The following is a 15,958-nucleotide window of genomic DNA, read 5'->3' as shown; positions in this document are numbered from 1 at the left end:
CTCATCAGTCCTGTGTGCCCACTCAGATAGGAGTTGTTTCTGTGTCCTTTCTCGTTTGCTAAAGGGAAACCTGTTGGTGAAGCACTGTCAGGGAGGCGGAGCGTCCTTGTTCTCTTCTGATGGCAGCTCTCCCTGGTTTCCAGGCTGGACTCCTTGGTTCATGGGCCCTCTTTCTCTGTCTGGTCACACTGCAAAAAGGAGACTGAGGCAAAGGGGTGAGGCTTTCCTGCTGTCACACCAAATGCAGCGACGGAACATGGTGGGCAGACCCCCTGGTGGGCTGCCTCTGTGTAGTTCAGGAGTGGGTGTGGGGTGTCAGTCCCGTAATTACACCCAGTAACCCCGGCTTAGCAAGCTGGGATGGGATAGGTTCCTCTCGCTCCTGAAATAAGCAGTCAGTTGGAGAGGCCTACGTGGCCAGGACCTGTGGGTGGCCTTCAGTCTCCAGCGTGAGGAGTGGGGCCTCTGCCATGCAGCGTCAGGGAGGTGGACTCTGCCCATAGCTGGAATGAGTGTGGAAACCGGTGTTCCCTAGTCAGTCCTCCAAATGAGAACTCAGCCTCACTGCAGCTTTGTGCAGCACCGGGCAGAGGAACCAGCTTGGCCCCACCTGGACTGGGCCTGCAGAGACCGAGGAAAGGCCTTCATGTTGTGTTCTTTTTTTTTTTTATTGTTGGTTGTTCAAAACATTGCATACTTCTTGACATATTTCACACTTTGATTCAAGTGGGTTATGAACTCCCATTTTACCCCGTATACAGATTGCAGAATCACATCAGTTACACTTCCATTGATTGACATATTGCCATACTAGTGTCTGTTGTATTCTGCTGCCTTTCCTATCCTCTACTATCCCCCCTCCCCTCCCCTCCCCTCCCCTTCCCTCTTCTCTCCTCTTCTCTCTCTACCCCCTCTACTGTAATTCATTTCTCCCCCTTGTATTATTTTTCCGTTCCCCTCACTTCCTCTTGTGTGTGATTTTGTATAACAATAAGGGTCTCCTTCCATTTCCATGCAATTTCTCTTCTCTCTCCCTTTCCCTCCCACCTCTCATCCCTATTTAATGTTAATCATCTTCTCATGCTCTTCGTCCCTACTCTGTTCTTAGTTACTCTCCTTATATCAAAGAAGACATTTGGCATTTGTTTTTTAGGTATTGGCTAGATTCACTTAGCATAATCTGCTCTAATGCCATCCATTTCCCTCCAAATTCTATGATTTTGTCATTCTTTAATGCACAGTAATACTCCATTGTGTATAAATGCCACATTTTTTTTTTTTTATCCATTCGTCTATTGAAGGGCATCTAGGTTGGTTCCACAGTCTTGCTATTGTGAATTGTGCTGCTATGAACACTGATGTAGCAGTGTCCCTGTAGCATGCTCTTTTTAGGTCTTTAGGGAATAGACCGAGAAGGGGAATAGCTGGGTCAAATGGTGGTTCCATTCCCAGCTTTCCAAGAAATCTCCATACTGCTTTCCAAATTGGCTGCACCAATTTGCAGTCCCACCAACAATGTACAAGTGTACCCTTTTCCCCACATCCTCACCAGCACTTGTTGTTGTTTGACTTCATAATGGCTGCCAATCTTACTGGAGTGAAATGGTATCTTAGGGTGGTTTTGATTTGCATTTCTCTGACTGCTAGAGATGGTGAGCATTTTTTCATGTACTTGTTGATTGATTGTATGTCCTCCTCTGAGAAGAGTCTGTTCAGGTCCTTGGCCCATTTGTTGATTGGGTTATTTGTTATCTTATTGTCTAATTTTTTGAGTTCTTTGTGTACTCTGGATATTAGGGCTCTATCTGAAGTGTGAGGAGTAAAGATTTGTTCCCATGATGTAGGCTCCCTATTTACCTCTCTTATTGTTTCTTTTGCTGAGAAAAAACTTTTTAGTTTGAGTAAGTCCCATTTGTTGATTCTATATGTTAACTCTTGTGCTATGGGTGTCCTATTGAGGAATTTGGAGCCCGACCCCACAGCATGTAGATCGTAGCCAACTTTTTCTTCTATCAGACGCCGTGTCTCTGATTTGATATCAAGCTCCTTGATCCATTTTGAGTTAACTTTTGTGCATGGCGAGAGAAAGGGATTCAGTTTCATTTTGTTGCATATGGATTTCCAGTTTTCCCAGCACCATTTTGTTGAAGATGCTATCCTTCCTCCATTGCATGCTTTTAGCCCCTCTATCAAATATAAGATAGTTGTAGTTTTGTGGATTGGTTTCTGTGTCCTCTATTCTGTACCATTGGTCCACCTGCCTGTTTTGGTACCAGTACCATGCTGTTTTTGTTACTATTGCTCTGTAGTATAGTTTGAAGCCTGGTATCGCTATACTGCCTGATTCACACTTCCTGCTTAGAGTTGTTTTTGCTATTCTGGGTCTTTTATTTTTCCATATGAATTTCATGATTGCTTTCTCTATTTCTACAAGAAATGCTGTTGGGATTTTGATTGGCATTGCATTAAACCTATAGAGAACTTTTGGTAATATCGCCATTTTGATGATGTTAGTTCTGCCTATCCATGAACAGGGTATATTTTTCCATCTTCTACGATCTTCTTCTATTTCTCTCTTTAGGGTTCTGTAGTTTTCATTGTATAAGTGTTTCACCTCTTTTGTTAGGTTGATTCCCAAGTATTTTATTTTTTTTGAGGATATTGTGAATGGAGTGGTTGTCCTCATTTCCATTTCAGAGGATTTGTTGCTGATATACAGGAATGCCTTTGATTTATGCGTGTTGATTTTATATCCTGCCACTTTGCTGAATTCATTTATTAGCTCTAATAGTTTCTTTGTAGACCCTTTTGGGTCTGCTGGGTATAGAATCCTTCATGTTGTTTTCAGCTGCCATGTTGGTGGTAAGTGGTAACAAGCAACAGAGGACCATGGTGTGCAAGGGACGGATAATAGCACAGAGCCCCTTTTCTCTTTCCGTCCGGCTCTGGGTTTCATCCAGCAGTGGAGTGCCCTGCTCCCCCCCAGACATCAGCATTCTCCTGTCCACGTTGCTCCCGTACTGCTCAGAGAACAGTATCCATCATGATTTATCATAGTAACAACAACAACAACAGCAGCAACAATTAGAGCCTGCAGTTCATTTAGACCTGATCAGGGAAATGAGCTGCAGGTGTTGGGAATTGTGCCTGCTTCCTGTTGGCCTTGATTGTAAGCTTCCCTGAGCAGGGAAGGCTCAGGTTTGGTGAGAGCCCGCAGTTCCAAGGTGTTGGTGGTATATTCAGGTTCCAGAGTCACTCTGTTGTTTGTATCAGCCAAAACACTGAAACTGTGGAACCCTTGTCTTTGAGATCTGAGGCCTGATGCACAGTGACCCCTGAAAGAGAAACAGTTCAGGCGAACTCCGTGGTGGCCAAGGTCAATGCCTGGAGAGCACCTGCGGGCAGGAGGAGCAAGAACCCTGTGTTTAGACAGAGCTGGGCGTCTGGGAAGGCCAAAGGCCTGGGGTCTGTGGGAAGAGGCTGATGGAGGAGAGCAGCCCAGAGAGAGCAGATGCTCTGCAGGTCTTTGCAAGGGTCAAGCTGAGCACTGCTCCACACTCAAGGTGGGGAAGACCCATTTGAGTTGACCAGGGCCAAGCCCTGAGACCCTCACAGGTGGGGAGCGCATCTTTCCTGAAGGTCAGAGGACACTTTATAAGTCATTGGGTATTGGTTAGAGAACTTAAAAAGTTTTGCTCATCACTAGGGTATGTAAAACTAAATGTCTCTCTGCCCCAGAGCTTGAAAGCAGGACCCCACATGATTAAATTATTTTCAAGTGACTTAACTGCATCTTGGTGAAAAGTTAAAAAATATTTATAGTAATACAAAAATATTGAGTACCCAGCAAGGAAAAAATCCACAGTATTTACCTTCCAAAGTCATTGTCAGGCATGCAAAGGTACAGAAAATTATAACAAAAAGCCTCAATCATGACTGGCTTGGGAATGGCGTGGTGTGAGACTTGTTAGACAGTGACATTAAAGCACTTATTATAATTGTATCTTGTATGTTCAAAATCTAGAGAAGCAGTGAACATGTGAAGTCGACATGGAGGATGTCAGAATGATCCAAATTGAACTTGCAGCGATAAAACTACAATGAAAGAGATGAGAAAAACACTGTATGGGATTACCAGCAGATTAGACTTTGTAGAAGAAAAGATCCACGAACCTGCAGGCACACGATAAAAGCCATTCAAAATAAAAGAGAAAAAGGATAAAACAACAAGATCACAGTCTGTAGACTGCGGGGCAGTTCAAGCGGCTCACATGTGTGCAATTGGTGTCCCCTGTAGGGGTAAACAGAAAAAACACTGGGAGAGACATTCACTTTTTAGAGAAAATTGGTGAAACTATAAATTTATAGAACCAAGAACATGAATGAGTGCCAGGCCTGCAGTGTGAAGAACTCTGCCTGTCGCTATCAAGCTGCTTCAAGGCACCAGTGACGGGAAGGTCGGAGGGCACCAGAGGAGAAAAGGGTGGTAGCAGGTTCCTTGTCACAGACGGTTCAGGCTGGTTCAGGCGACAGTGGAGCAGCTCCGTGAACTGCTAGAGGAGAAAACCTGAGCTTGTTAGCAAGCAAGTGTGTCTTCAGAGACGCGGGTGAAAGGGTGAAAGAAGTGCGTCTGCAGACTTAAGGAAGCTGGAAGAAGCCACAGGAGGCCAGGGTGTCCATCCAGCGGTAATCCACTGGGAAACTTGGAGTTTAGCAGGAGGCTGACCCCAGGGAAAACTCGGGTCTGTGCACAAAGACCAAGAGCCCCCAAACCTGCGGCCACAGCAGTACTTTCAAATACTCTTTCTTATTGCTTAAATCTCTTTTAAAAATAATTGGAAGGTCAAAACAAAAATAACACAGTAACAGCTCTGTTGTGGGTTTTTAAGACGATTGAGAGAAACCGACAGCAGCACAGGTGCAGGCTGGAGGGGAGTGCACTGCCGGTTCCTGGTGTGCTTGGAGGGACACTGCTGATAGCGGGCGTGGTGCCGGGGGGACACTGCTGCCAACCCCGGAGCCACCAAGCAGCAGGCCAAGAGCCAACAGAGGCCAAGTGGAGTCTTCCAGGATGCTCGCCGTCAGGAGGGCAGAGACGGGAGCAGATGCGATGTGTGGCGCCCAGATGCGAACACATAGGCTCCTTCTGCCAAGTGACTAAGTGTGTGACAGGTGGACGAGTAAGCTCCAATCAAAAGGCAGGTCTCGTCAGATTGACTTACAAAGCCAGGCCCAACTATGTTCTTCATGCATTTTAAATATAAAGGCACAAATAATTTGATAGTCAAATGATGGGCAGAGTTATTCCTTGCTAACACCTATCTGAGTAAAGCTAGAGTAATGTCAGAGTAGATTTCAGAACAAAAATTATCATAGAAAAAGTGTTGTTTCACCTGGTAAAGTGTTAACCAGAGGGCAGTAGCAACCCCGAGTGTGAATTGTGCGAATGGAGGAGCTTCAGAGCACACAGACAGAACCTAGTGAAGCTCCCACCAGAAATGGACCAGAGGGCAACCCCGAGTGTGAATCGTGCTAATGACGGAGGAGCTTCAGAGCACACAGACAGAACCTAGTGAAGCTCCCGCCAGAAATGGACCAGAGGGCAACCCTGAGTGTGAATCGTGCTAATGACGGAGGAGCTTCAGAGCACACAGACAGAACCTAGTGAAGCTCCCGCCGGAAATGGACCCACAGCTCTAGGTGGAGTTTTCAGCTTCTCTTCAAGAAGCAAGGGAACAAATAGAGAGTCAGCCAGCAAGGGTACAGGGACCTGAAGAGCACTTGCAGCTGGATGTAGTGACTTTTGTGGAGAACTCCAAGCATGCATGCTCCTTTGTGATTATTTTTGTACACAGAACATTTTCCAAGATTGACCAATATTTCACCATATTTGAATCTAAAGGATTCAAGAAATATGAGATCTGTTCTCTGAGCACAGTAGAAATAAATTAGGAATCAGCAAGTTATCTAGATACCACGTGATTCTAAACTAACTCACTTTTAAGTAGCCCATTGATCACAGGAAAAAAATCAGAAGGAAATTAGTGTTTTAAAGGACAAGAGAAATGCATTTTAGAATTTGTGAAATGCAAATAAAGCAATACTTATGTGGAATTGATGGTACTGAGTGTATTTGAGAATCCAAAGGTGTCGTCAAATCAGTGATTTTGGTTTCTTTCTGAAGAGGGGAGAGAGAATAAAACCAAGTTTTTTTTTTTTAAATTAAATAAAAATCAATGAATCTGTAGTCAGACTGATCAGGAAAAAATGGGAAAAGACACAAATTACCAAGATTAAGACTGAGAGAGTTAACATCATTATAAATTAAATCAATATTAAGAGGATAGGGGACTGTTATTCAAAATATTTTGCCCATTTATTTGATAATCCAAAGAAATAGGTGTATTTTTCAAAATACACAAACCCAGGTTGGCCAAGAAGAGAGATAATCTGAATATTCCCATATTTTTAAAAGAAATTAAATTAGTAATTAAAAACCTTCCTACAAAGAAAGCTCTTGGCATGCGTTACCTCACATTTAACAAACAATACTAACCGTACATGAAGTATTTAAAAATAAACAGAAGGGCATACTTTCCAGTACATTCTATAAGACTAGCATTTTTCAGTTACGCAAACCAAAGGCATTTCAAGAAAGAGAACTACAGACTGTTATCCTTCATGAACATAGATGTAAAAATCCTGAACAGAAATTTTTTAGCAAATCAAATTCAACAGTTTGTAAAGTGAATAATATATCATTGTGACATGTGGTTTATCCCAGACTGCAAGGTTGATTTAACTGTTGAAAAAGCAATCAGTAGAGTTCATTACATTAACATATTAAAAAGAACAAACCCACAAAAATCATCTCAGTATATATAGAAAGAAAGCTTTTGACAAAATTCAACACCCTTTCCTAATAAAAGCTCTCAGGAAACCAGGAATAGAACAGAACTTCCTAAGCTTGATGGGGGCATCTGCCAAACCTGCCGCCCAACTCATACAAAGTAATGTGCATCTGACACTCTCCCCTGAGCTTAGGAACAGGGCTCCATGCTCCTCCCCACTGCCATTCAGTAGGCTGCTGGGGATCCCAGCCAGTCCCGTGCGATGAAAACCAAGAAATGAAAACAGACAAGCATACATGGCATCCAGACTGCAGGGCGAGAAGGAAGAGTGGGTTCATTTGCAGATGACATGAGCATCTTTTTTGAAAATCTGATGGCATTTACAAAACCCTACTAGAGAGGAGAGCTTAGCAAGGTTTCAGGATAGAGGATCATCAATATGTAAAAGTAAATTGTGTTTCTATATATTACCAGTGAGAAATTAGAAATTGAGGTTAAATGAGCAGTGCCATCTATAATAGCATAAATGTGAAGAATTTGTGGTGAATATGACCAAAGATGATGTGGGCCATACACTGGAAGTCATTAAACATTCTGAGAAATCAGACATGACCTGATGATGTCTGCAGATTGGAAAGCTCAAGATCATCAAATACTTTTCCCCTAAGCCGATCACACATTCCGCTCCATCCCAGTTAACGATCCAGCATGTTTTTGTACAGAAATCTAAAGCTGATTTTAAAATTTTAAAATACACAAGCACTAGGTCCCTAGAATAGCTAAACAACAGTGAAGAGGCTGAACAACATTAGAGGATCAGTCCCCCCGCCCCCTTATCAGAGTCGTGAAGTTCACAACTGTGTGCCCTTGGCCTTGACAGGTCACTGAGGTGGAGGAATGTTCAGAAACAGAGCGACAGTGACATCCAGCAGGCTCGGGAGAAGTGCAGGAGCAAAGCATGTGTTATATTCATATGAACATGACAGACTGTGCAGTTGCCATTCAATGTTGGTAGGTCAAAGGAATTTGGATTTGTATATTGTACCATGTTAAAAATTACCTCAAAACGAATCAAAGATCTGTAATGTAAATCTAAAGTCATAAATTTGTAAGAAAAACATAGGAAGTCTTTGTGAGCTTGACTTGGGTACTCAAGATTTCTTAGAATGGTGCTAAAATCAGGGAACATTAAAGGTGATTTTCGAAAAATAAATTGGACTTCATCATCCAGTTGGGAATCTCTTCAGATGCTATTGTCTTTCCCAGGACCATCATCTTAAGAGCTCCGTCAGCATCGAGGCCCAGCCCCTTGCAGCCTCTCCTCCAGCTCACCCATGGTCTGCTCCACACTGTCCAGGCAGCGTGGACTGCAGATGTCCACAGTGGGTCTTCTTTGCCATGGTGCTTGGAGCACAGCCAGTCACCCTGGAGCTTTGGGCACCCACCAGCAGCCCTGGCATCTGCACTCTTCTAAATGAGATCTGTCGCTGCTTCCTCATGAAAACAGGCCTCTCTGGGAGGGGTTTGTCAAGAAGTTCATGGCACATCTGTGAAGTGATCATGATTCCGTACCTCACTGCTTCAGTTCCGTGTAGCTTCAGAAGAACTTGTATTTTAGATTATAGTACTGTCAAAAATCTACCTTAATTCCTCTCTAGAGATGAGAAGGTTGTGTACTGTGATGTCAGACGCACACTGATCTCCACAACCTGCCAGGAGGGTTAGTTCTATGCTGAGCTCATGTTTCCTGAGGCTTTCAGAGTGAGTGGTGACGTCCCTGTCCTGCAAGGCCTAGGTTTGGATGCCCTGTGGCCTCTTCCTTGGGCTGCCTGGCTGCTTCAGTCTTGCCTGCCTTGAGCAGCTGACGGTGCCTTTTGGGTCTGACCCACCTTCGCCCCGAGCTTGTGTTGAGCATGAAGAGGGCAGCAGCCATGTGGCGTGACCCCATGTTAAAATGAGCCTTGGAGAAGTTGTTTTGGAAGAATCCATTTGCAGTGTGGCTTCTGCCCTGTCATCTGTCAGAACCTTAGACCTCAGGGCCATTTAATGATGGCAGGAACATTCTGTGTGTGCCCACTTGGTGACCACAGTGTGATCCTGATGTTACTTGCCTAGATTAAACATCAGACTCCCCATGTCAAGGACTCAGGTTACCACAACACTGCCCTCACCTCTGGCACCACTCTGGGACTCCAGGTCACCCACACTTCTGAGTGACTGGCTATAAACCTGGCATGTCTCAGAGCCCTGGGGTTGGATAATTGGTTGGAAAGGCTCACAGAGCTCAGGAATGCGTTGTACTCATGAATGCTGCTTTATTTTAAAGGGGCAGGTCTGGATCACCAGACAAATGAGCAGGTCCATGGGACAGAGTCTGGAAGGGTCCTGGGGACGTCGAGCTCTTTCCCATCCTGTCACAATGTTGGCCAGCCAGGAGGCTTCACAGAGCTCCATGCGCAGTTCCAGAGGGTGCGGGTGGGGGTGGGGGTGGGGGTGTGTGTGGGGTGGTGGTGGTGGTGGTGGTGGTTCTGTGGTGTGGGCAGGACAGTGCGCGGTGGGTGTGGCTGAGCTCCATCTCCAGCTCCCCTCCACTTTCCAGGGCTCCAGCCAGGCTTGCTCCCTCTAGTGGGCAGACACCCTCCTGTGACTGAGGCCAGTCCAGGTCTTAGTTGTGCACCAAGGAGCTGCTTGTGTAGCTGGTATCCCTGGGCCTGGGGTCAAGCAGAGGCATGTCTACAGTGTGCAGGGTCATGGACACACCTCCAGCAGCTGCTCCTGGGTCCTCAGAATACCTCCTGGGCTGCAGTGACAGATGCAGTACTTGCTCCGTGTGGTGTGGAGGTGTCTCTGCACCTTCCAGCACTGTGGGGTCAGCTGGCTTCCTGGGCTCTTGCTGCAGGAGCGAGGGCAAGCAGGTTGAGAGTTCTGTCTTTGCATCATCAGCACATTCCTGAAATGGTGTTAAGTTTTCTAAATAAATCTCCCTTCCTATTGATTTCCATTAAAATTCCTGAGGATAAAAGTTATTTTCTTATTTTCACAAGAGGTTGTGTGAGCGTTATGAAGTGCAGCGGTGTGTGTTCATGACGAGAAAGACCTTCTTTGGACATTATGGGTCAGGTGGTTTAGTGGAGGTGCGGTTTCCTGAGCCAGAGTGACACTCCAGGAGCGTCATCAAGTGTAGCCATCTTCTCGACTGGCCCAGACGCCACCTTGAGTCTTGTTAGACTTGACCCATCAGCCTCTGGTCCGTGGGGCACAGGTGCCCCTTCCTTGGTTGCTCTGGCTCCTGGCCTGGCCTGCAGTAGCAGGTGCTCCCCGTGTGGGCGGTTGGAGAGCCAGCAGCTGCAGCCTGCCGGCAGGGGTCCTGGCACAGCCAGGTCGGGCCCCCCGTCTTGCTCTTGTAGACCATTTGGTCTGGAGTGTTCCCCACCTCAGCCCACCATTGTTTTGACTCACTGATGGCTGTGAAGCAGAGTCCTCAGGTAGCTACAAAGGCACTGCTGGGCCTCAGGCTGCGGGTGGCCCAAGAGTGCGGACTGAGAGGAGGCTCACCAGGTGGCTTGACAGGAGGTGGCTGCCGACTCAGCACTCCAGCATGGATTCCTAGACTGGGCTCCAGCGTGCCTCTGTGGTTTCCTGGTTCAGCCTGGAGAGCAGGGTAGGGGTGGGTGCCCTGTGAAGTGGCCCAGACTTCAGTTTCTCATCCTGCCCACCTCTGCCACTGCGGGGCCCTGGGTCCTCCAGCGGGCAGGTGAAGCAGCCTTTTCTCCGCTGTGGAAGGCTGACCTGTACCACACCTGCCGTGAGGGGTGGGGTAGCTCAGACCAGGAGGCTGTGGGTTGGAGGAGGCCCTGTGTTCACTGCCAGCTGGCTCTTGTTCTTTTCTTTTTGTCTTTTAAATCTTACTGGAGAAGTTGTGCCCTCAATTCAAAGCCTATCATTCTGGGCTTATACCTAGCCCAGTGCAAGTATGGCGCACTCGGTTCTCTGCTCCTGCAGAGGCTGAAGGTTTCTCAGGTATCTTAAACCTGTGTGACTATGCCTGGTCTTTGGGCAGATAAATCTGAGTAGTGTCTGATTCTGCGTCAGCAGTGGTTTTAATGCCAGGTCGATGGGATCATGTCCTTTCCTTTTTAGCATAAATCCTGGAACAGAGTGCTCTTTCGATCAAGAAGAGATGTTTTCATAGGATTCATCTGTAGGTCTGCTGTCGACATCACTACGGAAGGTGCTCAGCAGACACCAAGGTCCCCTCTTCGGCTCTGATGGGACCGGGCCCTTCCTGGTGATTTCCCAGCACACCTTGCCCTGGCACCCAGGGCATTGTGGGGAAGTCTTTTCAGTTTGAAAGATGACAGTAATTACATCTGCCTGCTCATTCATTATACGACACCCTTATTTCCAGTGAAATGGAAATTTCAGTTTCAGAATTATTGCTAACCAAATTACCTTTATCAGTGAAAGAGCATCTGCTCACAATTACTTATAAAATGGAAAAAACGAATCTTTTCAGCATATACATTCGCAGCTCTGATGTATATAAATTGAAAGTCAAGCCTGGAGTTCAGCAGTCCATTTTTCACCCTGTTCAAAACAGGAGGCAGCCCTGCCAGACATTCATTATGCACATTAGAAGGTGGCTGGAGATGGGGCTGGTCCACTTTGTCACTCTTGCTTACCTGCTTCCAGAGAAGCTCAAAACCAGTGGAAAATGGGCCCCTGCCTGTGAACAAGGACGCTCTGCAGCTCATTCTAGGATGGGCGTTCTGTCGTTTGTCCTAGGCTGGCCTTGTGCTGCGCTGCCTGTGCCCCTTGCTGCACCTCACTCAGGTTCTCAATGGGCGTGGCACTGGCCTTTCAGCTCCTTTCAGGAGAAAGGCAGGCCAGGTGCTGGGTGCTCGTACTGGGGGAGTCTGGTCAAGGAGACAGCTCAGAGGCTCGGCTCCCTTGTCCTCCCTGCCTCTGTGGTGTCTAGCTCCAGGGCAGGAAGCAGGCCTTGCCTTCCCTGTGCCTGTCCTGAGAGGCAGCCTGGGTGTGGGGCCCAGTGGATCTCTGCTGGGAGAGCTGAAGAGTGGAGAGCCTTCTGTTCCCCAGGGCCTGGCTGTGTCCTCCCGGGTTATCACTGGGTTTGGGTTTCCCTCCTTGGCCGGCGCTCTTGCACATGCCGACTGGGCTTTGCTCTGTGGAGGGTGATGACCACGTCTAGGTGCTGGTTCCCAGAGGCCCAAGGGTGGGGCTGTTCCACTGTTGGAGGGGGTAGTTCTGGGTCCTGTCTCCACTCTGTGCTGCCATATGCACAACTTTGGACAGGTTGCCTTGCAGGTGAGGGCCAAGGGTCCCCTGGTCAGGGTATGAGGCATGTGACACTGCAGGGAGCTGTGTGAGGGAGATTGTGCAGTATGCAGGTCTCTGTGCCTGGCTGGCGTGCACTCCTTGCCAATTCATCATCACAGGGGAGGGCTGGGAATGGGCGGACGGCTCTTCAGCCTCCTACGGATGAGCAATGCAGAAGTGAGCAGCCACTCCACTGTCCCTGTCCAGTCGCTCCTCACTAACCATGCCACCACTGCCATGGCAGGACCTGACTATGTCAAAGAGTGTTGTGACAGGCGTGTTTAATAATCTGGACCCTGCACTGACTCCACTTTTACTAGCGCAGCTCAAGGCAGTTTCTACCATTGTTAAGTAGCCCTTCGGCATTTCTACCTTTGGGATATCGGTTCTCATGCATTCTTTCTCTCTACTGCACATAGACACCGTGGTCTGCTAGGGAGAAATCAGGTCCAATTTATAAGAGAGGCCTTAAAGCAAGCACTCACCTGCACCCCTTCCACATGCACAGGGCTCAGGTGAACGACATTGTCAGGTCTTACCCAGTAAATAGAGACTTTCTGGAGGTGGGGAATCTCTTGGAGACTGAGTCAGGCCTGCCCACCAAGAGCTATGTGACACCTGCACCAGTCTCTCTCAAGAGTCACAGGACTCGGGCAGGAGCCACAGTTCCCCAAGCCTGGCAGGCACTCTGCTGCACACCGGGGCCCATCACAGGGAAGGTTGACATCTCCAGAACTGGAAAATAAACAGCTCTGACGCACGCCCAGAGGCAGGCAGCACCTTTCTAAGACAAACTGGCCAGAAACAACCCTGAAAAATTAAATGTGTTTCTGGAACACCTGTCATTGAAGTAACCTTATGAAACAGTGAAAATCAAGCCTCCGTGCTCTATTTGCAGCCTCAAAGGCATCAGGGCAAGAAATGGGCCTGCTCCTAGCCCTCCCCGGTGAAGATGGATTGGTAAGGAGTGCACCCCAGCCAGGGCATGGTGCCCTGCCATCCTGCACCAGGCCCCCCCCCCAGCTCCCTGCAAGGCCATATGCCTCCCACCCTGACCAGGGGACTTCAGGCCTTACCTGCAAGGCAGTCTGTCCAAAGGTGTGTATGTGACAGCAGCTGAGTGGAGACAGGACCCAGGAAGGCAGAGCTGCAGAATGGGAGTGGCCACCTCTTGGGCACACCAGCCCCAGGAGCCCCAGGAGCAGTGTTTTCACCACACCCCTGCATGCCACTTTGAATCCCCCCATCATCCCTGCTGGTTCCAGGCCCCGGTTTCCTCTGGGAAGCTGTCCCTGTCACTGTGGCCTGTTCCTCCCCAAGTAGCCAACTGCCTGTTCTTTGAAGCTCATTCCTGTCGTCTGAGTAAAAGACCTTGTTCAGAAAGTTCTCTTGGTCTCTAAACTGCTGGTTTCCAGATATTGTCAGAGTTGAATTTCACATGGGCTGCTGTGCCCCACGTCAGTGCACTGGGCTGTGGTGAGGCTGTCAGTTCTAGAGGGCTGTATCCTTGGGGAATGGACAAAGGTCAGGGCTAGACAAGGAGCCACCTTGTGGGCTCAGGTTCATTTTTTTAGCTGCAGATAATTTCAATTAGAAACAATTTTTATAAATATATTTTTGGCAGTGCTGGGGATCCAGGGCCTCATCTATGCTAGGCAAGTGCTATACCTTTGAGCTTCACTCCCTAGCCCCTTTATATTCTTTAAAAAACTTTGCTTATATAGAAACACGCAGGGTCATCTGTCATGTTTGCATGGAAGTGTTCTAGATCTCTTAATAAAGCCAAAACAGGGCATGCCTATGATCCCAGCTACTCAGGAGGTTGAGGCTGGAGGATCACAAGTTCAAGGCTAGCCTCAGCAACTTGGTGAGATTCCATCTCAGAATAAAATAAAAAAGGACTGATAATGTAGTTCAGTGATAGGGCATTATTGGGTTCAATCACCCAAACAAAAACAAAAACAAACCAACAGAAACGAATCCCACCCTGTCTATAGGAAACGAGTAGGAACTGCACCCTGTAAGCTGCCCTGTTGCCTGGCCTCCATTCCACCTGCTCCCTGACCTAGTACAATGTCCATGACTGGCCCTATGCTGGGCCTGGAATCTCTCGGTCCCTAACTTTGTTCTTGCAGAGGCAGAACGTGGTGGGCACATGGGTACTTCTGGGCCCCCGTTGGCCTGGGCCAGGGAGCCTCCTTGATGCTCTCCTCTGGGGTATCACGGCTGGTGCGGCCCCCAGCACCTTGCTCCCAGGCTGCTGCAGGAGCTCAGAGGAGTTGTTGCTCCTCTTGTTGGCCCCTTCTGTGGAAACGTCTCATTTGCATTGATCTTGAACACTGGATCCTTTCTGCCTAGCCAGCATCCCACCACCTTCTCTCTTCTCCACACCTACCTGTATCAGTCTGTTTTTTATTACTATAGTGAAATATTGGAGGCTTGACACCCATAAGGAAAGGAATTTTATTTAGCTCACGTTTCTGGAGTTCAAGGACAGCACTGGCATCAGCTCGGCTCCGAGGAGAAGTCATTTGTAGAAACCTGGAAGTCTGTCTTTTATGTTGGCCTGGGTGTGCCCAGATCTCCTAATAAAGCACAGCCAGACACATGCCTGTGATCCCAGCTTGGGAACTCGTGTGAGAGGGAGAGATCCACGCCCAGGACCTCACCTCCAGCACAGGAGCCCTGTGGATACAGACCACATCCAGCTGTAGCACAGCCCCCGACAGGTGTCCCGATGCCGTGGCTCTGGTCAGCTGTGGATGGCAGCAGTTGGGGAGGAAGGTGACAGTGTGTGGACCTGGGAGCCTGTTGGGGGGGTGGCTCTTAGAGGGGCTGGGGCAGGACGTAGGGGTCTCAGGCTTGGCCTGGTGAGAGGGAGGATCATGTGGCTGAACTGGCTTGGCTCTGGGGATGCTGATTGGTGACATGTTGCTTTCAGAGGCCCTGCTATCTTCAGGAGTGCCCCAGACTAGAATCCAGAGGCCACCTGGCCATGTCCAAGGACATGTCAGTGGGCCTAGGTACAGAGGCACATTTTACCTGAGGGGGGTGAAGTTTGGCCAATGTCCTGCACTCTTGAAGCCCTATCACCCTGGACACCAGCCTGGGTCTGGCAGGGCTGTCGGGTTGGGGAAAGAGGGCCTACTTGTGGGCTATCCAGATGTGCAGGCTTCCCTTGTGTGCTGGACTCAGGTCTGCCCAGGTCACAGGTCTCTTCACCATCCCTGTCACTACCACCCCCCCATCATCCATCCCCCCAAGAACGGTGGGCTGGGAAGGCTTGTGCAGTGTGATCTGTTGCTGGGGATGTCTGGTTGACAGAATGGGGTTCAGGGACAGGGCCTTGGGGGTCAGATGGCAGCTGTTGTGGCCTGCAGAGGGCTCCCCTGACAGCCTCGGGGCCTGTGTTTGTTTTGTGCAGAGCAAGTGCACCGGCACCTGGACCAGCACGAGGTGCGGTACCTGCAGTTCGCCTTCCGCTGGATGAACAACCTGCTGATGCGGGAGGTGCCCCTCCGCTGCACTGTGCGCTTGTGGGACACGTACCAGGTGAGCCCTCCCCGCCCACATGAGCCCTGCATTTGACTTTAAGGGTCCTCTCAACTGAAAGAGTCTTGAAGGAGGTGATTGTTGGTGTTTCTGCTATTTGACCAGCTGTAGAACAGGGAAAAGGACTTCACATTGAGCCACTTGTCACTGGGTTTTACTTTGACCACGTGGTGACAGTGACCCCAATACTCACCAGCAAGTCACCTTGAGCTGAGTCC

At 48.5% G+C, this 15,958-nt stretch overlaps 1 protein-coding gene across 2 annotated transcripts in view; it reads left to right on the top strand.

Moving 5' to 3' along the window:
• Tbc1d22a (TBC1 domain family member 22A) overlaps window positions 1-15,958 on the top strand; it is a 334,236-nt gene that overhangs the window by 220,313 nt on the left and 97,965 nt on the right. For both annotated transcript variants that reach the window (XM_026394283.2, XM_026394282.2), the window contains exon 11: window positions 15,613-15,740. In XM_026394283.2, the coding sequence (XP_026250068.2) occupies window positions 15,613-15,740 (128 nt within the window). The remainder of the gene's footprint in view (window positions 1-15,612; window positions 15,741-15,958) is intronic.

This window comes from Urocitellus parryii, chromosome 5 (genome assembly GCF_045843805.1).
Source record: "Urocitellus parryii isolate mUroPar1 chromosome 5, mUroPar1.hap1, whole genome shotgun sequence".
Taxonomy (NCBI): Eukaryota; Metazoa; Chordata; class Mammalia; order Rodentia; family Sciuridae; genus Urocitellus; species Urocitellus parryii.
This window is presented reverse-complemented; position numbering and strand designations above follow the sequence as displayed.